This window comes from Drosophila tropicalis, unplaced genomic scaffold, assembly GCF_018151085.1.
Source record: "Drosophila tropicalis isolate 14030-0801.00 unplaced genomic scaffold, ASM1815108v1 contig_186, whole genome shotgun sequence".
NCBI lineage: Eukaryota > Metazoa > Arthropoda > Insecta > Diptera > Drosophilidae > Drosophila > Drosophila tropicalis.
In genome coordinates this window covers 13133-39244 of record NW_027172632.1, presented here as the reverse complement: position 1 = coordinate 39244, position 26112 = coordinate 13133, and the positions used below count along the sequence as shown (strand labels likewise).

General features: G+C 34.8%; 3 protein-coding genes across 7 annotated transcripts; 2 read left to right on the top strand and 1 right to left on the bottom strand.

The window, feature by feature from the left end:
• Positions 1 to 686: 686 nt before the first annotated feature.
• LOC137572078 (inactive pancreatic lipase-related protein 1-like) lies at positions 687 to 2329 on the top strand. The gene is made up of 3 exons (XM_068283861.1): positions 687 to 853; positions 912 to 1670; positions 2242 to 2329. The coding sequence occupies exons 1-3, from the start codon at positions 687 to 689 to the stop codon at positions 2327 to 2329; spliced, it is 1014 nt and encodes a 337-aa protein (XP_068139962.1).
• Positions 2330 to 7482: 5153 nt separating this feature from the next.
• Positions 7483 to 10682, top strand: LOC137572073 (inactive pancreatic lipase-related protein 1-like). The gene is given in 5 exon segments (XM_068283851.1): positions 7483 to 7501; positions 8442 to 8488; positions 8490 to 9183; positions 10344 to 10512; positions 10577 to 10682. Coding segments are annotated over 5 exon segments (1035 nt in total).
• A 2139-nt stretch (positions 10683 to 12821) lies between these two features.
• On the bottom strand, positions 12822 to 24282 carry LOC137572075 (vesicular glutamate transporter 1-like). 5 transcript variants are annotated; one of them, XM_068283857.1, is made up of 9 exons: positions 23310 to 23759; positions 20620 to 21107; positions 17549 to 17879; positions 16544 to 16780; positions 15507 to 16157; positions 15240 to 15425; positions 14892 to 15107; positions 14775 to 14822; positions 12822 to 14717 (listed from the first exon to the last, which is right to left on the bottom strand). In XM_068283857.1, exons 2-9 carry the CDS (start codon positions 20667 to 20669, stop codon positions 14604 to 14606), a joined length of 1833 nt encoding a protein of 610 aa, XP_068139958.1. In that variant the 5' UTR covers positions 20670 to 21107; positions 23310 to 23759; the 3' UTR covers positions 12822 to 14603. The 5 variants fall into 5 exon arrangements, with proteins under 5 accessions (XP_068139958.1, XP_068139955.1, XP_068139956.1 ...); XM_068283854.1 differs by adding an exon at positions 24260 to 24282 and having other exon boundaries at positions 13374 to 14822; positions 23310 to 23496; XM_068283855.1 differs by adding an exon at positions 24241 to 24256 and having other exon boundaries at positions 13374 to 14822; positions 23310 to 23496.
• Positions 24283 to 26112: the final 1830 nt, after the last annotated feature.

The window sequence follows — 26112 nt, the reverse complement described above, 5'->3', positions numbered from 1 at the left end:
TAGTAAATATTTAAATATAATTTATCATTTGCATATTCTTGCCAAAAATATAAATAATAAAAGTAATATTCCTAATTACAATCATTATATATTTATTAAATTACTTTTTATAATCGATTAAAATGAAAAATACTTTCGACTTAATTCGTCCTTTAACTTTAAAAAAAATATTGTTTTTTCATACGAAAATAAAACATTTTATTGCACAGATGACAAAGTGGCAAAAACGAAAGAATTGTTAATAATTTTAATTTATAATCCTCTTATAATTTTTACTTCTTAAGCACTAAATTATATTCTCAATAATGCCCATCTGAGCTTCTCTTCAGGCTTACGTCTAAAATAGAAGATAGAAATTTTTGCTAAATTTTTTTTTGTTGAAAACTAAACTCTAATTAAAAAATTCTAGTTTATATATTTTTTGCGTCCATTTTGCTGTACAAGTTCATCGTCAACATTTCAATGTCAACTTCTAATATCAAAGCTCTAAGCCCGTATGCAATGCTGGAAGTTATATTGTCTGACCTTGACCCACTGTAAAACCATCCCCGATGAACCTTGACTTCTGCTTATCACTTCGTTTCATATGGGTCCCCCCTTTTTCCATGCGATTTTCATTGTCATGCCAAACGAATTTAATAGAATTTGCGTTAGATTCATAGAGCAAAACCATTTAGACTTTTGCAATGTGCGAATATCGGATGATAAATTTAATAATTTTACTCCTGATCTCGGTAGTAATACGGGGATTTGTTAGAGCCGAACCGGAATTGCGTGGCTTGTTGCCTGATTTATGCATTTTTGCCGAGCAAAGGTGTCCCAATCCGCATATTACCTTTTGGCTTTACACCAAGTAAGTAAGATCAAGTGATGTGGCCACATGTAGGCTTAGGCTTAACCTCTCTGTTTAGTCAATCTCGCGATCAGCCCATCCAAGTGGATCCAGTTAATCCCTTGCCGGAGATCTTCGAGCCCCGCTTACCGCTCAAGATCCTCATACATGGATTCATTGGTAATCGGAGTCTTACACCTAATCTGGAAGTGCGTGATATTCTGCTGCAGAGTCAACCGGTTCATGTCATTTCCGTAGACTACGGTCAGCTGGTGCGTTTTCCCTGCTATTATCCTTGGGCTGTGCAAAATGCTCCCATTGTGTCCAAGTGTCTGGGTCAACTGATTAATAATCTATGGACAAAGGGCATATATAAACGTAGCGACATTCACTTGATTGGCTTTAGCCTGGGAGCCCAGGTAGCCGGCATGACTGCCAACTATGTGAATGAACCATTGCCGCGAATCACCGGCCTAGATCCAGCTGGTCCTGGTTTCATGTTCAGCTCAGACGAACATAAGCTCGATCGCAGTGATGCCGACTTTGTGGATATCATTCATACTGATCCTTTTTTCTTCTCCCTGCTGCCGCCAATGGGTCATGCCGATTTTTATCCCAATTTGGATCAATTCAATCAACGCGGCTGCTCTTACGTAACTCAGTGGCGCTTCTACAATTGCAATCATTATCGTTCGGCCATATACTATGGCGAATCCATAATGACCGAACGCGGTTTCTGGGCCCAACAATGCGGCGGATGGTTTGACTTCTTTACACAGCGTTGCAATCACTACACCAATATGCCCAACATGCAAATGGGCTACTTTGTCTCAGAGAAGTATGACACTATAAATAAGAGACAGAATATATTATTAAGACAGGAATCAGATTAGTTTAAAGCTATTACTAGAAGAATTGATTGAAAGTAAAACTGAAAGACTGAAGAAAAAGATTAGTTGCCTTTGTAAGAGTAAAAAACTTGTTACTCAATTACTCAAGTAACAACCAATTTGACATTTATTTCAAACTCGAATATAAAGAAATAACCAAATTTTGCCTAATTTTCTAATTCTTCAAGTTCATAGCGATTTAGAATATTTAACAAGAACAGTTTTATATTTTGGTTAACAGTTTTAAAGTCACAATGAATATAGACCTATTCAGACTAACAAACCCAATGAAGTATTAAATATTTTCAAAAATTTTTTACGATAGAAGATTAACTTTTAATGGAGATACTTAACTTGCCTTAATTTAAGTTCAAAATATAAATTACTGATTACAGAAGAAGTAGGAATACAAATTCATAAAATTTTAGTGAGACGTCTGTGAAAATAACAAAAAGGTCTTTAAATACTCCTAAATTATACTAACTCATATTTATATTCCTCTTTTTATTGTTTTTCCAGGGCCTCTGGTTCCTATTTTCTTATAACTCATGAAAAATCACCCTTTGCCAAGGGTCCACTTGTGGATATAGAAATGGATATACAGTGAAACCTCGATATAACGAACTTCGTTATAACGAAAAACCCAATATAACGAATTTTTTTGTTAAGTCCCTTGAAAGGACTAAGGTTTTACATTTCAGTACCTATAGCGAATCAATAGATATAACGAATAATTTTGCGATCCCCCTCAGATTCGTTATATCGAGGTTTCACTGTAGTCGAATAATAATAGAAACCTTAAACAAAAGCTTTTTTACCCAAAGAGTGAGAGACAGAGAACGAGTGAGAGCGAGAGCGAAATTGCCAAAAAGAGGGAGAGTGAGCTTTTTTATAAAATTTTTGAGAAAGAAAACGAAAGACTTAAGACACAAACTCGAACGAATTCAGTTGCTTGCCAGCGTTTTAAGCCATCACAACGCTTACACTCCACGCACTTATCACTTCCACAACGCGGCGCGTGCTTCCCAATACAATAAAAAAAATAAAATTTATCTACATATATATCTATTGAAATTGTATCAGTTGTATTTTTTTTTTCCGTTTTTCTCTGCTTGTCGTGTTGCTACAGTGTAAAGCCGGAATTATGCCGCGACTACTTGTACATTATCAACTTGTTGTTGTTGTGCATTAAACACCGAAATCGAGTCCAATGACCAGCTCTTAAGCTGGTATCTAACCATTGAATATATTGAATACTTGCAAGAGAAACAACAACTCAGACCTTGACCCAAAGTGAACTGAAATATTTTCAAATTTCTAAGTTATACAATCGAAATTAAATAACAAAAAAAAAAAAATAATAATAAAGAAAAAATTGTAGGCATTACCAACAAATTAAAGTGAAACAATGTTAACCCAGCTGCACGTACTCGGATTAAGCATTTTACTCTGGTTTTACTGCGATTTTGCCGGTTTGTATTTCTGGTTGAAGTTGTGCTAAAAAAATACCCCAATACAAGAAACCAAAATTGTTGTAGTTAAACTTTTACTTTCGCCCTGGCCGGTTGGCACCTTTTTAGTTTTTTCGTTTTATTTTTTTTTGGCTATGCTTGAATGACTTATATTATCTTTTTTCACTCATATTTTTTTGCCTTTCTTTTGGGAATTTCAGTTATTGTTATTGCTGCGGCTGCTTCTGCTGTTTTACTTTTGTTGTTGTTGTTGTTGTGGTTGTCACTTTTGTTGTAACTGAGGCGCGGCTCTTACTGATGACATTTTAAATTTGCGTCTACATAAATTTTTCCCCAATTTTTACGATGTTGCACAATGTTTTCTCCAACCAAATTCGACCTTGCCTAAGTGAGAGAAGCAGATGAGACTTTTGACGATTTGCCAGTGGACAAATGTTTTCAATAGTCACTTGAACAAATCAAAAATCAGCCACTTATGGGCCATATTTGTATTGTTTTGTCTTTTTTTCTCTTTGTGATTCGCCTTTTATACACTGCAAATGAAGGGTATATGGGTTTTGGGAAGAGGCAATTCCATTCTTATGTTTAACATAAGATCAGACTAAGGTCTGATCTTTGTTCAGTAATTTCTGGACTCTCATCCGAAACCTCTATAGTTTATTTTTTATCTTGATTGCTAAAAAAAGTCTATCAAAGATCCATCAGAATTTTCATTGATTCAATTCAACTTTAGAAGCTTTTTTTTAAATAATTTAAGCAAATAAATTGACAGGGAGATAAACTTGATTGCTTTTTCAAGTCTTTAAATGAATATAACAGAAAATTTAATAGTTTCTTTAAAGATGTTAAAGGAAGATAACAAGCAATCCTAAAGAGTTCTTAGGCGCCTTTAGAAACTTATTTGTCCAAGATTTGGAGTGTAATTTCGTCTTTGCTTTATGTGCATATAAAATTATTTTCCAAAATGGAAAACTAACAAAATTATAGTAATATTTCATAAAATATTCTACACTTAGTACAAAAGTGGAATCCATAAATAAATAAATATTTTAAACATATTATTAAATAAAGAAAATAAATGTTTCTTTAAGGGCATACAAGTTCGTATAAAAACGATATAAATTCAAGCTATTAGATTTCTTTTCTTTTTGTGTGTGTGTGTTTTTTTTATGCATATTTTTTGGCTCATCCAATAACAATAATTTACAAGCAAACCCATACATATGCATATTGTTGCTTGTATCTTTTGCAAAGTTTCGCTTTGTCATTGACATTTTGTAATTATTACAGTTGTGCTTGTGGCCGTTGCCATTGCTAACCCAGTTAATTAATTGGCTAAGCTACCGTTGAACTGCATTAAGTGCTTAATTACTCATATTTTATACAGATATTTCAATTTTTATGGGGGGCCTCATAATGCTCATTGCCCTTGCCCACCCTTGACACTCTTGCCTGGTTGCTTGTTTTCTTTTCCCCTCAGATTTCTTGACTCTATTTGATTTTGCAATAATTACCGTCTCAACATTGTTAACTTGATTAGCCAAAAGGTGTCATCAGCAATGTAGAAAAATTATAGTTTCATTTGGTGGGGGCTGGCAACTGGCTAATGGGGCGTATGCAGTTGGGCAAAAGTGCGTGTCATTGCCGAAAGAGCTTTAATCTTTAGAAATAGGGACAGGGCCGGGGACGAGGGCGTTCAGACAGTCATAGGCAATGGCATTGTAAAGGGCAAAGTCAAGTATTTATATGGATTTTGAGGGTTAAATTATGAAGGCAAAACTTTATGTTATAAATTAAATTGAATGTAAAGTTTTTAACATTCAAAAGAGACACAAATTGTTATTTGAAATATAATTCCTAAGAATTGTAGTAACCTCATGTAGATTGAAAGATTTTAAACATTTTCTGTAAAGTTTAAAGGTCTTTGAGATTAGTTTTAAATTGTTTACCCATCAAAAAGAACTTGCTTTACCTTTTAAACTGAAGAATTTAATTTAGCTTAAATGAAAAGATTTTTACAATGTCACAATTTCCAATGTAAGTTACAAATAGAGTTGGTACCTAGAAATAGAAATCAAAACAATCGGATCCAATCACTTATATTTCATTTCTTAAAAACAAATTATTCGAATTGATAAAAATAAAGACAAAAGGACAGAAAAAGACATTTTTAAACTATAAAAAGATAGACTCACTTTCCCAAAAACAAAATTTAATGAATAGTTTTTAAACATTATTTCGATTGACTTTACAACTTGCACTAAATGACTCCTTCAATCTGCTTTTAAACCTCTAATAAGAGTCTTAATTTATTGGCATAACAAAGTGTTAGCTGCTGACATTTATAGCACATCAAATATTTGGCCATTAATTTAGTTATTACCCAGTTATATAACAGTTTCTCATGACACACAAAACTGAATATCTCGATTTTAAGCCAATTGGCCAATAGCCGCTTAATAATCAGCCAAATAGACATGACTCAGTGCTAACAGTTTTCCACAAAACAAAACAAAACAAAACAAAAACCTTAGAAAAAGCAAATAATAAACAAACAAACACATTCAACACGAATTTGTGTGTAAAAACAAACACACAAGTATCATGGTCAGTTGACTGAGAGAGTTTGCATGAAAGTAAAAATGAAAACCTTAAAGCCCCTCAACAAAAAAAAAAAAAAAACACACAAAAAGAGCAAGCCAAAAAACCCAATTCGAGACTCTTTCACTTAGTGGCCAAAATGATGAGCATGAGCTGGAAACTCTTCCGCATTTTGACTGTTTCCTTTTTAAGTTTTTCACCTTCATTTTTTTCGTTTTTTTTTTTTTTGTTTTGTTACCATTTCGATGACTTTTCCGGCCTAACTTGAATTGCAATTTCGATTCGATTTTATGTAGATTTCTACCATTTCGAAATGAACCGAAAATTTTCCCAAAAACAAAACTATAGCAGAGCAACGACATTCAATTGGCATGCGTAAGTAGTTGATGTTGGGTTTACATAACTTTTTACAACAAGCCGAAACGTTGAAGAGGAGATAAGCGATTGTGCAAACCAAACAAAAAGCCACAAAAACAAAAAGCAAAAAAAAAGTATCCAACTTGGTAGCAATTGAAGCATGAACACGGCCACAGCCCATTGCTAATTGAAAGAGTTGGGGGAGGTGGGAGTAAAAATAGGAAAACGGGTAACAAAAAGAGAAGCGGGGAGGGATCGCAGTGGTTGGGTAAAACAATGGCTTGTTGCATGTTGCATGATTTGAACAATTTGTTCATCTGTCTAACCATTTATGACGGCCCAAGAGAAATTGTTACAAAGCCAAGAAAAATGTCCACTTTATATAGATATATCGTTCGTTTGTTCACTGTGCCAATGGTATAAAATTATTTATTGCATTTTATATCTCTGCATCTGTATCTATATCTGGCTGCTGTTGTTGTTGTTGTTGCCAAACTATATAAGGTAAATGTGATCAACTATCGGAGCGATTGCTTAACCAGGTAGTATCTACTTTCGGTTAACCGCACAGACAAGTGTCCCAATTGCCACTTTGTTAGACTGAAGGCCGATTCTCAAAAACTTTGACTTGTCCAATATAATTTGGCCATAAATATTCAAAGTGCATTGCCAGCGACTCACACACAATTATTTGAGGTATGCCCATTGAAACTGGCCCGAATGGAACTAGTTCTGGCTGAAATATATTCTGGTCAAAAAAGTTATTAATTACTACAGCTGTGGACACAAAAACTTGTATTAAATTTAAACTCTGTTAATCGATGGCAAAATTCTCATGTTTCTGTTCCCAACATCAAAAGTTTTACTCTGTACATTAAGATTCCGACTTAACAACTCTGTTTGAACTCTTGGCCAAGTTATTGGCCAAATATTTGTAGACAATAATTAGTTTTGGCATATATTTATTTAACTATTAACGATTATATTGAGTAAAATGAAAAACGAGTGGGTCATCTGAGCCGTAATGATTGTGTGCTTAAATATTTAATATTGTACATATTTAAAATATTTTATTTTTTTTAAATTTTTAAGTACCTCCTTATTTTTTATATTTTTATACTTTCCGAAAAGAATGCAATTTAAAATCAAATAAATGTTTTGTCTGCCTTTAAAGAAGTGAAATTGCATATAGAAACACATAAAAAACACAAATTTTTTAAAATTGCTACAAGTTCAATTTAAATATTGATTGAAAATATTATTATTTTTTTATTATCAGCTTAGGATACAAACCTAACTATCTTTTATAAGCACTAACAACTATGATCCTATGACCACCTATGACTTAGGTGAAAACTAAATCCCAAAACTATCCTGGGACCTAAACTCCGATTGATTTGAAAACAAACATTTTTTTTCTTTCGAATAAATTTATTAATATTTATCTCGGACAACACTTCATAATCTACATAATTAACTTAAAAAAAAGTTTAGAATAAACAGATTTTGTCGTTTCTTCTATAAAATGGGTACTATATACTTAGTATTTGTTTCTAGAACTGCCAAAAATATCGCTCTAATGTTCCATTTGTGGTCAATCGTGGATATCGACTATGAATGAATGACTGTGTGAATTGCATCCCTTCAATTTCTGAGTTGTGGTTCAAACTGTAGGCATCTAATTTAAACCTAATTAACTAGAAAACCTCGTTAACCCTCACCACCACTAACTAGTTCCTTCTCCGAGTTAGCAAACCACAAAACTATAAAACTGTTTAAGAGTCCCATCACATATGGGTTTTCCTTATGACCCTCGTGAATCATACGAATATATTAAACTGACAAGAGGCTATATAAAGTCGTGGCTCTTGTTATATCATAACAACAACAACAACAACTACTACAATAGAAGTAGACACCGCAGTCATTGTGGGGGGTGAAGATGGGGGAACGGATGACGGAGACGGTAGAAACACACTTCCGTTTTTGGTTTTTGGTCTTGTGGACTTTTACTTTTTCGCCCCACAAATTGTGTTGCAATTGTTGGTTTTGTTGTTGTTTTCGGCATGTGCAGTTGCTGCAACAAGAAATGCAATCGCATGACATTTGCAGCGTGCCAAATTGCAAGTATTCAATGTCGTCGTCGTCGTCGTCGTCGTCGGCGCCAGTAGTGGCTTATGCAATTAAGCTTAATACTAGCCACAAACCAAACTTGTTTCTCAACTTTAAAATATATTTAAAAACAAAAAGACAAAAACTAAAAAATTTCTTTTCTTTTCTTTCCTTTAGCTGGTCAAAATGCTGGAGTTGTGGCTGCTGCTGTGGCAGCCGGACAAAAATCAAACCCAGGTCTATGTAACAGAATCTTGCCTACAAAAGCCCTATCGATGTCCCCATCCAAAGATACAATTCTATCTCTACACGCGTCGCACACAGGAGGAAGGTGAATTCCTCAATGTCTTGGATCCGAATGCATTATACTACACACATTTCAATCCACGACATCCAACGAAAATCATTATCCATGGCTTTGGCGGTGGTCGCATGTTGAGTCCTAGTCCCGATTTGCGAGAAGCTTACTTCAGCGTGGGCGAATATAATATCATAATTGTGGATTACAGTGATGCTGTGAAAGAACCCTGTCTAAGTCAAATGGAATGGGCACCCAGATTTGGCAGTCTTTGCATATCACAACTGGTCAAGTATTTGGCCAGACATCCGCGTGGTGTTCAACCAGATGATCTGCATTTCATTGGCTACAGTGTGGGTGCTCACATAGCCGGATTGGTGGCCAACTACCTAAAGCCAGAGGAGGGTAGACTGGGCAGAATCACAGCTCTGGATCCAACTATATTCTTCTATGCAGGCACCAACAACTCCAGAGACTTGGATTCCAGCGATGCGCATTTTGTCGATGTCATGCACACGGGTGCCGGAATATTGGGTCAATGGCATTCCAGTGGCCATGCGGACTTCTATGTGAACGGTGGCACAAGGCAGCCAGCTTGTGTGGGATCAGCCACACTATTTCGTAAGTAGAAGAACAGAGATCCTAAAGCAGATTAATTCACACTTTTCTAAGCGGATTTTCATTTGATTTCAAATCCTATTTCTTGAAAATTAATAAGCAGGAGACATTTTGTTCAGCTGTAATTATAAAGTTATCCGGTTTGTAGATTGCCTAACAACATTTGTGATTTAAACTGACATATTTGTTATAAATTAATTGTGAAATAATAGTTCCTTTTTTTAATGCGAACGATAGGTTACGATTGCCACAATTTTTGTTGACAAGTAGTTTTTAACAATGAGATAATATGAGATTATATGAGTATAAAGTATAAATTAAAAAGAATACGATAGCTGAATACAACTAACTGGTAACTAAAATTTATAGAAATTAAATCAAAAGTAACATAGGTTCAACGGAATGTCCAGGAAGTAAAGCGATTCAATTTAATATTTAGTATTTATATATGTACTTGCTATATTTCATCGTAGACCAAGATCATCGTGTCTGTGAAAAATTGGCTTAAAGTAGAAAAAGTATAGTTTTACCTGATTATCTATTCAAGCCGAAAACGGGAAGTGAAACTTATGGTAACTGAAGAGCCTTGTAACAGAATTATGCAATCAGATGTCTGAGATTTGAAACTAGATTTAGATACACTTAGTATTTGCCTTTGAGTGGGATATTTCAAAGACAAAACAGTGCCAAATGTTCAGACCCGAAAAAGCTCTTAAAGACGCTTCATTTGACCCAAGTTGAAACTCACGAGTCTTGGAATGTTTTAACATAATAAAAGAGAAAAATTCAAACCACAAAAACTGCGCCAAATCGGGTCATACAACCAACTATGTATGTTTGTTAATAATCTTCAAAAGTATCGAGCAATGACTCCCATGCCAACCCTGACTAGTTTTTGTTTTCAAAAGTTACCTTTTGCTTTAACCTTTGAAGCAATGTGTGTACCTATATACATATTAAAAACAATTATTGAAAAACTTATTTCAATGAACATGGGAAACGACATTGGCCAATACAAAGTCAGAGTAAAAAGTTTGAGTATATTATTGGTTTGGCGAGCTTAATTCTTGAGGTTACTAGCTCATAATTGAAATAATTATCATATATACAAGTTTGTTTTTGAAAAAGCATTATATATAGTTGCCTTTGCCTTTCTTTTGCAGAAACCTTGGCCTGTGATCACACAAAAGTAACGCCATATTTCATTGAATCGATAACCTCAACGCGTGGTTTTTACGCTGGACCCTGTCCCAATCTCTTCACATACCTGATAGGTTGGTGTGAGCCAAAGGATTCTGAGTATGTGCTAATGGGTGAACATTGTTCAAACAAGTAAGTAAATGTTCTAATCAAGTACAACTGGCATATAAAACATTAATATTTTTTTGCTTTTTAGAGCCCGAGGCAACTATTATGTGACCACCAATGCCAAACCGCCCTTTGCTCGTGGTTTTCCTGGCAAAGGGCGCTCCAATGGCGAGTACCAGGGAGTCCGCAGATAACTCTAAGATTCATATTATCTCTCACTCTGGGAAGTGTCTACTATGCTCTCTCTTTCTCTCTATCTCTATGTAATTATAGGATACATTTTAGCACCAATGTGATTTTAGTTTTTTGCTTCTTCCTGACTATTGTAATTTTTGTATTTATTTTTAACATTTAACACATTCTACAATATTTAGATTAGAAACTGCCGCCATTGTCAATTTGTTCGCACTTAATCTAATCATTAAGTTGTAAGCTGAAAGTTTTGTGGTCCAAAATACATATATACATATGAATCGAAACGAATATACATATATTTGTATATATATTTTAACATGTTCTTTTATTGAATTCCAAATACATTGTTTGTTTTATTGTTTTTCGGTAATTTGTGTGGGTTCTAGGGGCTTAAATTAATACAATTTTATTCAATATATGTTGTTGTTATGTTGTTTTAGTTATTACATTTTGCATTGAAATATATGTATGTATGGGTGTAGGTAGGTATGTATGTAGTTTGGAATTATTTAAAAATCATATATGTATATGTAACATGGGCGGGTGTTGCCAGAAAGGGGGGGAGACAATTTACGAATTGAATTTGAATTTGTTTTTCTTTCATTTTCTATGTTTGATTGAATTTTTCCTCTTTTTTTTTTTAATTTTTACTAAATATTTCAACATAACTCTCAATCAACATAAAGATTTATTTTAAGTACAGATTCATAGATACATACATTTATATATATATGTTTATATATATATATACACAGTTGAAATTTTATATATATTGAGTGGGTGTGTTTTTTTTTTTATCATTTAAATTTATATGTTTGCCAAAATGTTGATAATTTTTAATAGTAATATATGTATGTATATATAGAATGGCCGAAGCTATATATTTTGTGCGCCTGAAAATCGGTTGTGGTATGTGCATATATATACATACATATGTATATACTCGATTAATTGTCACACACGCACACACAACATGAATTGGGCTTGGCTTGGGTTTTGTTAATAAAACATTTCATTTTTGTTATTTTAATTAAAGTTATTCATTATACTTCTTCTGTTGCTTGGGTTTTATATACACTTAAATTTACTCACAAAAGCATTTAATGATGGCATTTTTTTGTTTGTTTTGTTTTTGCTAAATTAATATATAGTAGGTAGGTAATATAGAATATGTCTTGTATTGTATATATACAAACTGATGAATGTTGCGATTTTCTATATGTATCTCATAAATATCATTTTGTGGCTTCGGGTTTAACAATATTGTTTATTAATATATGTTAATTATTGTCCACACAGCCTCGAGAGCTTGAGCATCTCTCTCAACATAAAATTAAAAACAAAATTCCATAACTTAAACATAAATTTATACGAAGAGCCTCTTTTAATGTTCATCTCTCCATAAACATCATTTCTAATCAGGATTTCTCTTCTCTTTTTTATATATTTATAAATATATATTTTACACATTACGCATAGATTTATACTAATATTACACATACGCCCCCATGGCCAAAGAAATTTAACAATTTTTCTTTTTTGCCTAAAATCAAAATTATAAGAAAATTATAATCGTTTTTTTTTTTTTTTTGTCATTTGGAAATATTAACTAAACTTATAGATTTAGGTATTGTCGCTTTCACAAGCAGTTTTCCTTCTCTTCGCATTCGAATAGAACATTTAAAATTTAAATACGTATATATAATAATATTTATATAGTTAGTATAATATAATGATTATATAATTAATTTTGTTTTGTTTTTGTTTTGCTGCTCTGTACAAATTACGGTATAAGAATTGACTCTTTTAGTTAGAAAATTTTCACATTTGTTTATTCATACATAGTGATTTGAATTGTGAATAATTTGTTAATATTTATTTTGGTATAATAGTAGTATATGCGATTAATTATATATAGATGTATATTTGAATACTTTTTACTAGGTAAATTTTTGTAATACATATATTATACATTTAGATTATACTTGATTAAGTAACTACATAAGTGCATTAATTTGTGAAGTCATACAAAGTAAGTGCGTCTTAACAAAAGTTGAAACAAAATCAACCAAATAAGTATTAATTCATTTAAATATAAATATATATAAATAAACATTAAAAGTTGTGCATTTAAATTCGAAATTGTGCTCAAAATAATACAGAAAGTTTAAGGTGCATAAAAATCACTTTCTAAGAACATATTCAACTCAGTAAAAAGTACTTAAAAACGAAAACTTAAATAGTTGTATGTACATTGATATATTTCTATAATTGAATAACTATTTAGATATATTTATGTCAATAAATTAAGACATTAAGACTAATGTATTTAGTAATGAAAATAATTTTACTCAAAAGCATTCTAGAAATTCGTTTCTAATGAACTAATGAACTTTCTCTCCATTCGAATTGGTTTGATTCTCAATAAAAGAAAGTAAAGGCTGGAAAATGTGACCTTAGTGATAAAGTCACAATCTTTCCGATAAGTTTTGAAATTTTACATAGAAAACTAACGGATTGAAGCATTGCTGCTTTAAACTGTTTAAATTTTAAAATCTAAAATGTTTTTTGTTATTAAATCAGCAGAAATACGAAGAAATAGTTTCCATTTTAGCTATCATAAACATTTTCATAGAAGTTTATTCATTCTTTAAAGAAAATCATAAATACTTCCTGAGTAATTTGACTAAAAAAACTATTAAACTTAACTGTGCCGTGAAAATAAAATGTCTTCTTAAAATTTAAACTAAAAAGTGCTTTCAAAGTGCTTGAAACTCTGCATTAAAATGATAAATAACGAAATTGTATTAAAACTGTGCATTAAAATAAATATAATTCAAGTTATATGCTTGTATTTGAATATTAGCTGATTAGTTAGTCAGTAGTGAAGAGCATATATGAAGACCAATTCTGAGGATATATGCGCCTACTGCTATCTACTTATTGTTAGATATCTATGTAAGTATTTTGTAGTATTAAGAGTTTATGTATTAGGATATATGTATGTGTGTTTTAGTACCTATATCATGCCTTGCTCAATTGTCATGAACATAATTTAACTAAATGATGAAACTTTTAATGTATACATATTGTATTAATCTTCAAAAAGACTTTTGGGGTTTTCTGTTTGTTTGTTGTTATGTTTTTTTATAATCAACAATTGCTTAAAGGTTATAGAAGTTAGTTTTTGTTTGCTTGTTGATTAAAATTGTACTAATTCTTAGACATAAAAGCCATTTAGAGCTTTGGTTTTTACACAGAAGAATATCATCAACGGTAATAAAACTTGCAGTTTTACATTTTCATTTTTTTCTTTTGTTTCTGTTTTTTTTTTTTTTTTTTTGCTATGTTCTTTTGCATAGTTAACAACAATTTATATTTTATCTAGTTTTCATTTATTATTATATGTTTATTATTTTTATGATTTTGAGTCTGGATTATGTTTGCTTCAATGATATTTGTAGATATTTGTCATTCTATTGGAGGCTGTAGGAACGGGAGCTTGTAAATAGAAATTTGCAGAAGCCATGCCTAGAATTATGCTATAGATTTATATGATTCGCTGTGTGTGTGTGTGTGTTAGGGTGTGGTTTGGTGTGTGTTAGCCTGTGTTGCATGTATATGTAGTTTCTCTGTTAGGTACATAGTTTCATTGTGTTCGTGTGGCAATAATATGATTTAGATTTTTTATGTTTTCATCGAAATTCGTTTCAATCCTTAGCTACTTTGTTTAGTTTAGTTTAGTTAGTTGCCCATATTATGTACACATATCATTAGATTTATATAAACTTTAACAACACATCAATAGAACAAACAATAAATGTAAGGGTAAACGAACGTTAAACGATTAAAACAATTTCCAACTAGTCAACTAAAAGCTATGATATATATCAGTGACTTAAGTGATTCCATTACCGATTTTACTGTTGCTGATAGGGCGGCATTTGCTCTGTGGACTGCTGTTGTCCTTGCGTGTAGTCATAGTTATAGGAATTATCCTGATAGGCTGGCGGCTGAGCGGGCTCCTCGGCAATAGCACCACCAGCGGCAAATGGATTGTTCGCCACGTGTCCGGTGGCGCCGTAACTAATGGCATTTGATTGCTGCATTTGGCTTTGTTCATTGTACTCGGGTGCACCCTAAAAAGTTTTCATCACATATATACATATACTTATCATGCATTCAAATCGTAAAAAAAGGACACTTACAAATGACGTTTCCTTCATGTAGTTGCCCATCATGCCAGCCTGACTGGGATCTGTGTTGGTTATAGCCCCTGCTGGTGGTGCCCAGACCTGTTGCTCTTCGGCTGGTGGTTCGGCCCAAGGTTGCAGTTCACCCGATGCAAAAATACCATAGAAAGTACAACCAATTAGATGAACACATGCGGCCAAAGTGAATACTGTTGTCCAACATCCGTGGGGCTAAAAATGGCAAGGACATTTCAGTTTAAAGAAAGTGAATAGAAAATGTGTACATTTTTTCTTGAAAGTTTGTTTTGGTACTCTACTCTACCACTAAAAATCAAAGATAATTTGTTATAATAATTCACTTACATCTGCCTGAATAAGTCCATCTAAAGCATAGGGCACTATTATGCCAGCAAGTGTGCCAATGCCATTGGATAAACCCATCAATATACTCGCATAGCGTGGAGCTATATCCAAATGGTTTACATTATAGCCGGAAATGGCAAAACCACTAAACGCCACGCCACAAGTCAAAGCGAACATGGCTCCTGTCTGAAATGGCATTTAAGGCAAACAATAGTAAGGAAAAAATCAATAAAATAGGTAAATATTAAATGATGATGGAAGACTTACCGACGTGGATGAATGTGCCACAAACAGGAAGAAGAGTCCCTCCATGCCAAAGCCACCGCAATTGAACAACTTCCTCACATTCGTCGTCGATAAGATGCCATTCTTACGCAGATGATCCGCCAGCATGCCACCAAAGGGCACAATAGTGGTCATAATCAAATGGGGCAGTGAGCCGACAAAACCAGCCTCCTCCACCTTGAAGCCGAACTTGTGTTTGAGGAACGACGATTGAAACAAAACGAGTAGATAGAAATTCCAGGAACGACAGAAATTCGCCACTATAATGGCATAAACCGGCATCGAGCGCATCATCTCACGCCACGGTGTGGTCTTCAGCGATGGCATTGAGGGATGAGCCGACTCTCCCAATGATTTCTCAATGTATTTCAGTTCGGGTATACTGATGGCAGGATGTTTTCGAGGATTCTCAAAGCATAGCCAGATCCAAAACATATACCAAATGATGCCAAATACACCGTAAGCATAGAACGGAGCTTGATATCCGACGGCATCGGCTAAAAGTCCAGAAAGAGGTAAGCCAACAACCACACCGGCATATGAGCCCGAGAAGGCTAGAGTCGCCAGTCGAGATCGCTCCATGGGTGGTGCCCAGAAACGCCAAATGCCATGACAAGCTGGATAGGTTACACCCTAAAAAGAGACACCATCAGCATCATCATCATCAAAATCAACATTGTTATCATGATAATCATCTTCAACAGTAGCAAAATAAGGACTCAGACTCACACACAAAGAAATCGCATTAAAATAAATGCTTTTGTTATTTTTTCTGTTAAACCAACCACCCGAAAACCCATTCCCATCTAGCTCATCTTTTCTCAGTCAAAGGCGGCGGGGGGCTTAGGACATGTTTTCATTTCACATATTTGCTCTATCATACAGCCATCCCCTTTGTGTCATATCACGCAATCCTAATCCTTGGCTTTGATCTGTGGCCATGAATCGAATTTACTGAATTTACTCAGTTTGGCGAATTTGCAAAAATCTTTCGCTTTCACTCGTATGTAGTTACTTACCTCAAAGAGTCCTTGCAGCACGCGCACACAAATCACCACATGGCCATGCATCAAAGTCATAGCGAAGGGCACAAACAGATGCAAAGTGGCCGAACATACGATGGATAGGCCAAAGATTTTGTTCGCTGGAAACTTGGATGCAATGAAACCGCCGGGTATTTGTGTTATTAAATATCCCCAGAAGAAGGATGAGTCCACATGGCTTTCCACGGCAACCGTCCAGTTCATAAACACAGTCTAAATATGAATGAGAAAGTATCAGCATTAAAATGGGATTTTTACATAAGAGAGAGAGAGAGAGAGAAAGAGAGGGAGAACATATGAGCAAGTATGGTAGAGTAAGTGAGCTGGCAACAATCATTAAAAACTGCCGCGGGGTTTTCATAACGAGCTATGTACAAAACGCAAAATTTTCATTTATATGTGTATACACCCACATATTTGAGTGTTTGTGCATGTGTGTGGGAATAGGCGTGGCCTTTTGAATGTGACTTCTGAGTGATGGCATTATATCCACTAATTGACAGCAGCTTTTTCAGTAATCAAATGAGGCAAATTTCAACAATTGATTACTTAAATGCGTTACTAAAGCTTTGCAAAACGGTTTCAAATTTAAATTGTTTAGCTCAAAATTATTTAAAGTTGCTCACTTTTAATTTAAGGTTTTCCCTTTTTTTGACACAAAAGCTTAGGAGCTATTTAGTCAGCCTCTAGAAGAGGATGCTAGTTCTGTATATTTGCTTTAACAAGATAATCACAGCTAGACTGATAGATTGATGAATAAAGTAGCAAAGTCATAAGTGATACCAAAGTTAAGGAATCTGTCAATATAGCTACATATTTTATTAACTACCAAATTCTATAACCACCAGACTTTGAAAAAGAATGCTAACGAGGAATAAACATTCAACACTAAAACCTAACATAGAATAGTGTCAACAACTATTCAATAAGGATAAATGGTACAAATTTCTTCGAAAGTGCAAATGAGAGCATTTTACTCACCCCATTATGTTCGCCTTTGAGTTTTGCCGCCGACATATTGCATCTCATGCCAAAGGCAATCATGAATCCCACACAGGCCATGGTGGCAATGGTGTAACGTGCCGGCATACATGGACACTCAGCCTTGCAGTACTTGTCGATCTTTCGCAGTGGTGGACGTTCGATCTCTTCGAAGGAGGCTGGCGAATCGGGTCGATCGTCGTCGTCATCGTATGCGTGGCCACCGCCTGGACCGCGACCCTCACGGTCGCCTCCTTCCATTTCCTCGTAGCCACCGTGACCTCCATGATAGCTCTGGGATATTTCGAATTTCTCCATATTTGGCTTCAGGCTAAGCAATAGAGAATGAGTGGGGGAGAAAAGGACATAATTCATGCCAATTAGACCAAAAGTATGCAATAGTGTGGAGAGGGATATCAACAGGTCAACGACGAGGGCGTGAAAACACAAATATTTTCAGCTTGTTAGAGAACAACCCTCCTGATTTTGGTTTCTTTTCCCCAAGGTATTGCGGTAGTTGAATGTTATTTTGGTTGTTTCTTTTCTCTTTCTCTTTAGAGACAACAAGGGAGAGAGGTAGGGTGGAATAGCAATTGTAAACGAAATCAAATTCAATATTATTAAGTGCTGATAGCAAAATACATTCAAAGTTTATCCAAACAGGTAACACAATCTAAACCACTCAATTGAGACCTTTTTGGTTGGTTTAAATACAGGCCAACCATTAAAAAAAAAGAAGCTTGTCACCAACTGATTGATGACTGTGCGTAAGTTAAGAATGCTTCACAGTCAAGATATTTATCCCCCGAACCCAGTATCACATCAACGATGGGATAACTTTGTCCTCACATTGGCATTTTTCTTCATAAATATCTCAGACAATTGCCCCCTAAACCTTACCCCCAAAATGTATGCTATAGAAACTAATAAGCAGCCACCAGCAAAAAAAAAAAAAAAAAAACAAAAAAAAAGGGGCGAAAAAAACAAGCCACTACCTACAAGAAATGCCAGAGTCGTCGCCGCTTGTCACATAACTCAAACTGTCTGACGCCAAAGCTACCCCTCGTCTGGTCACGCAGGATCTTCTGGATAAAGGAGATGAAGTCTAGTTATGTAGTTGTTGAAGTTCGCCCTCTGCCTTGACCGACTTTAATGCCGGCATGTCTGACGCCAATTTTATCCAAAAGAAGTTCGGACATTCTACAAAACCTAACTAAGATGTCATCTGAACTCGTACTACTTCAAAAAAATAGAGTATGTTTAGATCGCATTGACCTTTAAGGGAAAATTTTTAGATTTTTGCTGCCCTTGGTCTGACGTCAAAATAAAAATGAAGAAAGAAAACTTTCGCGCATTTGGATTTGTGTGTGTAAAAATTTTGTAGACTTTTTGGCGTCGCATAGATTACAACTAACTGGCGCCACTGAAAAAGATATCATGGCAAGGCGTCTCTTACTCCTGTTTTACCAGCTCCTTCGACTTTAACTTTCACCACAAAACGTTCCCATTAGACTGTCATTAGATTTGAATGGGTCACATGTTTTGCCTTGGCAACTGGGGGAATACATTGGCTTTGCCACTTTATGGTGTTGACGTTGTCGTTGAAGTTGGCGTTGGTGGTGGCTTGTCAGTGACACACTCTTCTCAATGACAATTCTAATTTCATTTTCACTCGAGCAGCTAAAGTAGCGGCAAATAAAAGAAAACTCAAACTCCTTTCTTTTGCTTTGCCGCTAAAGCATTTCATCATTTCTTCGCGTCGCGCGCACTTGAAGTGCTCTCCTCTGGATGGAGAGCATCAACTACAGGGATCTCAGTGTGCGGTGTCCTGGCAACGTTGGAAATCAATTTCGTTTTGGCCTGAGCTATGTAGTGTTGGTATGCAACATTCCTTAATGAAAACGAACGAGCTAAACTGCTGCCGGAGCTGAACAGAACACCTATTGTTCCAATTTCTAATTTGCGCCCAAGGTCCTTGAGAAATCAGTTATCCTGCCGTACAATGTCCTGTGCCGACGGTAAAACCCATAAAATTGCATACCAAAGATTCAACATCTCATACCCATCGTTCAATATGCTCTTATGACTTTATTGTGTCGTCGACTCTGACGGCTTCCGTGTGGGCACGTGCTGGTAACGTGCACGGAATTCCTAAGGCAACGCTACGCAGAAGGGAGTGAGAGACAAAGAGAGAGAGAGAGAGAAAAACTCCTGCTTGGGCATTCACTGGCTGTGGCAGTGACACTGGAAAGTCTCTCCCTTTTAATGACTTGTTAAGCATGCCAATAATTTTACAACTTCCCGGCAAAAGCACCGCGGCGACACGTGCCAAAGTTTCGCGACGCTCTCAACTTGATATAAGCATTATCCTCTTCTGGCCAGTTTCGTCCAGTTCAGCCAACTGCGAAGAGTGGCCAAAACTGTCGTTCAGCCTTGCGTTAAATTAAAATTTTCAAATATATCCAAATAAAGTACTTTATGATTGGAAACATATTTCATTTCTGACAGCAAAAATAGCCCCTTTGTATTATCTCGCCAACAAATTTTTAAATGAAGATATTTGAAAAAGGAGAGTGGGGTTTGTCAATATAACTGTATAATGTTTCATTTACTGGGAGGTACAGATGGAACACAATCAGTGACGCTTTCTTGAATATGTTATTCTTTCCCTACTTAAAGCCAAAATAATTTATAAAAAATGGGCTGAAAATCCTATTCTAGGACTGAGTATATACATAAATCTCTCAAGAAGACTAGAGAATTCGGAGTACACAGTTTTTAGTTTTGAGATTTAGTAAACCTTCAAAATCATTGAGATAATCTTGTAATATATTTATAATGTTTATTAGTGTCCCAGATTGTGATAGTTTTAAAACTCGAAGATTCGATTCAAACCATATCTGATTCAAATTAGAGGGCTAACATGGTAGGAAAATAGTCACCCTTAAATATTTAACCAATTGTTTAATAGACAAATGAAACTAATAAACTTTCAATATATTGAAAACTACCATATCATATCTTATAAAGAAATAGGGATTCATTCTGGTTCTCTCATTGACTTCACTCACCCGCCAAAAACGCCCGTCGCCTTCTCTTTTAACGCACTCAAATTCCTCATGTTGTTGCTGTGAATCTGGCTCCGGCTGTTGGTTCTCTACCTCCCAAACCTGGATCTACCCCCCGAAAAGACCAAACTCTCAGGTTGGCTACGTTGCTGTTGCTGGTTTTCCTGTTGCCGCTGCTGTTGTTGTTGTTCTTGTTATCACTTGGGCGCATAAATATTTTGTTGCCAACTTCACGGCGGCTTAACTTGGTTCTATATGTATATAATATAGTAAGCGTGTCGAATCGCCAGTCGGTTAATTTTCAAGAGAAGCAGTCAGCAAATTTTTATGACTTTATTCTGTGTGGTTCGCTTTGATTCACAGCGGGTGATGGTCGAGGATTTTCACTTGGTTGCCATTTAATTCTGATTGTTGTTTTACTTTCGTTGTTCTTGTTGTTTCTGTTGCCACTGGTAGCCCCTCTCTTCGCTTCCTCATCCCATTTACAGTGCCTGCAAAAGTAGAAAAGATTTAGTCAATTATTAATATGTTCCCAGTGTTTGTGTTCGTTTGCAGATAAGAAAAATGTTACACAAATTGCACAAAATTTTTCCGTTTCTTAAGCTGCTTATAGTCATAAATTTGTTTTGCCTAACCGTGATGACGGAAGGGGAACAACAAAACGGAGGGAGTGGGAGCCAGCAAAAATATTTTGTTCAAATTTCATTTGGTTTGTCAGTTATGTTGATTGCCTTTTATGCTTCATTTCTTGTGTGTTCGGGATATATGAGAAAATTCGATTTGAATCCTTTTTTCTTTGAGAAGACTAAATTGATGGGGTCGGTGGGAAATTTGTGTGCTCTGATTCCCGAACTGGGAAAGTAAAGACTTGAAAAGAGACGACATATTTTATATTCTTTCTAAATAAGTGCAAAAATATTGAGTTTAAAGCCAACAAGACATGATTTGTTTACCCAAATTCGTTCCTTAAATATTTATATCAGCTAATTTAATATGTTATAAAGATACTTCAAATGAAAATAGGTTGAACCAGAACTACTAAATGCAAAAAGTAAATCCTTTAGATAGTCTTAAATAATGAAAGATTAATAATAACATTTCCAGAACATTTTTGCAAACATTTAAAAATTAACAAAAATAAATAAGGTTAATGTATTTTATGTTTAGGTACTTATGTAAGTATATCTTTTAAAAATAAAACAGTTAACAATGTTCAAGCCTTAGGAATATCTAGGATATCTATGTAATTTCTGAAAGATTTATAAAATCTGATGTGTGAAATCCAAAAATAATAAATATTCTTAAAAAATTTCACATATTTAGAACAAATAATATAGTAAGCATTTTTGAACAAACAGTACTCTCTTTGATATCTCTCATCCAGAGGGTGAAATTATGAATTAAAGGTCACAAAATACATTCAAGAGGCAAAAGAAAGCGTTTCCATTAGGTGTATATATATTCCTGATCAGCATAAACAGCCTAGTCAAACTAGCCATGCTTACCTCAATATTTAGTATGGACTGAGGTAGTACTAGTTTAAGCAAGTTTAGTTTAAATTGTCGCGATCGATCGATGTCATTGCAAAAGAATACATTTTGAAACATATTTAATATTTAATATTTACTAAGTATATGTAAAATAATATGTATAATCCTTTACCATAAGAATAGTTTTTTAAAAAAACATATCTACTTGCTTAATAAAAATTAAATAGAATAAAAATTTTCTATATAAAAGTTCTTCCACCTTACACTTGGCCTTGCCATCTTTTTTTTATAAGGTCGAAACAAAACTGGGACCTCAACCTACCACTTTACCCTTCGTAGACACCTGTGTTTTATTAGAATTAATTGAAGATCAATCTATTCAATATTATTTGCCATAAAAACCCTATGGATTGAAAAGTCTAACTTTCAAACAGTATGCAATTGTGCATATAGATACTTCTAATGTAATTCTAAAATACTAAAATACTAAAGTCTAAAAACTCAAATATGTTTTGAATATTGGCTTTTTATCATATCAAATCGAATAAGACCATGGTGTTTCAATATCTGTGGAATTGGAGATGGAGACATGATCCTGATTTTTACCTTCCAGAAGATAAAGTCGCCAAAATAACCGATAAGTCCCAACTGTATAGTACATATGTATATTTCCGATCTCTATCGGCCTCAGCAGCCGAGTCGATGTCCGTCCATCCGTTCGTTTGTCCATCCGCATGACCACTTTAAAGACCACCCCCTAGTTAAGGTAATATAACACAGACTATGTTTCTTTGAAATTCCGATTAAGTCTGTCAAATAAATTAACTTTTCTTGGAATATTTGAGTACAAACCTGATCCAATTCAAAAAAAAAATAACATGTTAAAAATGGATAAAAAGTAACAAAAGAAAAGGCTACATTGGTGTCCTTGCTCTTTCATTTTTGGTATATTCGTGACTTAATAAAAACAAATCGATGAAGTTAACAATGTTCAGAAGTATTCGAACAATATTGAAAACTTAAAACTTTGAATTGTCTGATCTTCAGATAAACTTAAGCCGAGCATTTCACACCACATAAAGTTGTTATTTTTTATTGATATAGTCGATATATGTAGTCTCTGTTATTGGCTTTAATCCATTTCATACTCTTCCAATATTGCCCTAGATGTCATCTAATTGACCTTCAGTGGTGCCAACTTACATGCCACAGATGTGTTACGTAATCCATTTGGCGGCTGTTACTTGATTATGCAATCGCTTTGTTTACTCGTTCGGTTTAAATTATATTGATTTATATAAGCATTTCTTTTCGTTTATTTAATAAATATTTTTGTTTTGCATTATGATATCACAAATAAGGTACACTGATCAACGATTAACACAATAGACTAGACAAAAAGTTTCACAGATTAGACACCGATTTTATGTGGATTAAGATATATTTTTTGGAATAGATACTCATTTCATTTAGGCAACACACGACCCGCAATACAAATGGAAAAGGAAAGGGAAAATGAATTGAAATGAAAGTTAATTGAAACAAAATACGTTGACGACGACAACATTCAGACAGAGTTGCCCACGTGACCGGCGGCGGCGGCGGTGGCGATGGACTCCTCCGACAACGACGAATATGCGATCCGAACCCAACTCTGTCTGAAGACTGTGTGGCAAGTCAGGTTGCAATCAGCAACGAAGTAAACTCCGATGAGGATCAATGATGAAGCCGCCTGTCTTGGCCTCGGTCAGGTGCGATGGAGATGGATGAATTGGGAGGACGAGTATATAAGCAGCTATCTCACTTGCCGCCACCCATTGCCAGAGAGGGGGTGGGGGTAAATGGGAGTGTGGGGTTAGGGGGTAGAGAGGGATATGAAATACTTTGTTATATACACTGGAAATTTTCGACCATTGGAAAATTGGAAGGGAAAATGTGTCTGAGCAGTTTTTCCATTTCAAGGGTAAATTATATCTCAATTTTTTGAATCACAACTATTACGAAAGTTTAACACTTTAACAATTAACAAATTGTTAATAATTTCGCAAATATTATTAAATGATTTTTATAAATAATATTTATATATAAATATATGTAATTTCACATATATGTATATAAATATATATATATATACACTATAATCTAGCACTAACGCAGCTCGCACAGCTCACAGGCTCGCTTTGGCCTCAGCAGGACAACGCACGAAGTGAAACTAACATCAATGGCATTTGCCTTTCTTGTCTGCCCACCATGTGCTGGTGCTGCTGCTGGTCCTCGGCTGTGGTCCAAGATTATGCTGGGGGTCCAACATAATTCCATATGCCATCTCTCTTACACTCGCTCGCATGGAGCAGAAAGTGTGGTGAAAAGCTTTGGCATCTGCTGCGCAGACTCAGGGTCGGTAATGGATTGGGCGAGTGCAGGAATTTCCAAAACCTATTCTCCAGGCATTGGTCGAGGGTTGTTTGTTCGGCAACAGTATCCAGCTGTATGCCTTTGCTTCAGACCCCGTTGTCGTGGTCGGGGGAGAAGGCCAAAACCACCTGGCCAAACCAAACAACCAATCAGCGTCCACTTTCCTCGCAGTATATAATAACAAACAAGTGGAGAATGGGAATGCTTGGCTATGGGCATGGAAATTGTAGCAGAATCTGGAGGTGGATCTGGTAGCATGGGAATGTTCGTTGGCATCCAGCCAGCACAGTGGGAATGTGAATCTCAGTCGTGCGTGAAATGCTATTAACATGTTGCCAGGCCATTTTCCATTGTTTTGCTCTCGCTTACAGTTAACCCAAGTTGCCCATACATATCTATGTACATATATCTGTATATATCTATCTAAGCCTGGCAGCCTAAAATGTCAGCCATTTTGAATATTTGCTTTGTATGTGTGACGCGGCCTGTCTGTGTGTTTGGTTGTGGGTGTGAGACAATAGCCAAACTGCGATTTGTGGCCAACAAATTCAAACCAACGAAAAAAGTCAAGCAATCTTATTGATGAAGTCCAGCCAATATACAATATAGTAAACGAGACTCTTGTCAGACTTTTTGATATATTCGCAGTTTACGTGACTTATTGGCAAAATGAATCTTATACTATTTCTGACTATTGTTAATGATGCAACAATCCATTTCAAAGAAACTCTAAAGTAATGCAAAACGTTGTAGCCGCTTTTGGCCATTATGATTGATTAATTGCCTTATTGAGTTCAACAGAGTGTAAAGTAATATATACCTACATAACCCAATAAAATAATTGTTATAAAAGTTAACTAGAAGATTTCAACCTGATTTTAATTACTGTCTTTTTCATGTTCAAAAAATTCTCAAATTTTACCAAGAACGTATTGTCTGAAAAAAAATCTGTGTAAAAATCGGAATATGTCAAGTTAAAGAACTACATATTAGTTTAAGTTAAGTTTAAGGTATTGTTTAACATAACGTTTTCAAATCATTAGATAGCGATTTCTTCTTTATATTAATCGGTGGAATTATTTTTGATAATTTATTTGTTTTCCATGGTGTCGCGGGAAAATTTCCAACAAATAATTTTTTTATTAATCCTTTAGTTAATAATTACATTAAACTTTTCTTTAAAACAATCCATCAATCTTTTTGATTTCGGCTTCCGCCAAAAGTATTTACTTAAGGGATAAGACTTAACGACATCCTACAAAGTATATTCCTAATCAGCAGATCATCAATAGTTTTTGCCAGAATAAACTTTCCTGCATCCGATAACGAAAGTAGAGATTTTTTTAAAATAGAATTTGGACCTGCTTAAAAACCTTAAAAAATAACTTGTTGGTTTTTTGAGATACAACATGACTTTTTATTCGTTTATCAAAATGTCTGAGAAAAATGTTAAATTGACAAGATTGAAAATGTTAAATTGAAGATTGATTCCAAAAATGCATGAAAATTCTAAAGAACTCTTTACTTTTGTTATTGTCCCAAATTTTAAGCGATTAATATTATTTAGTATCAAACTCCATGTTATACGGTG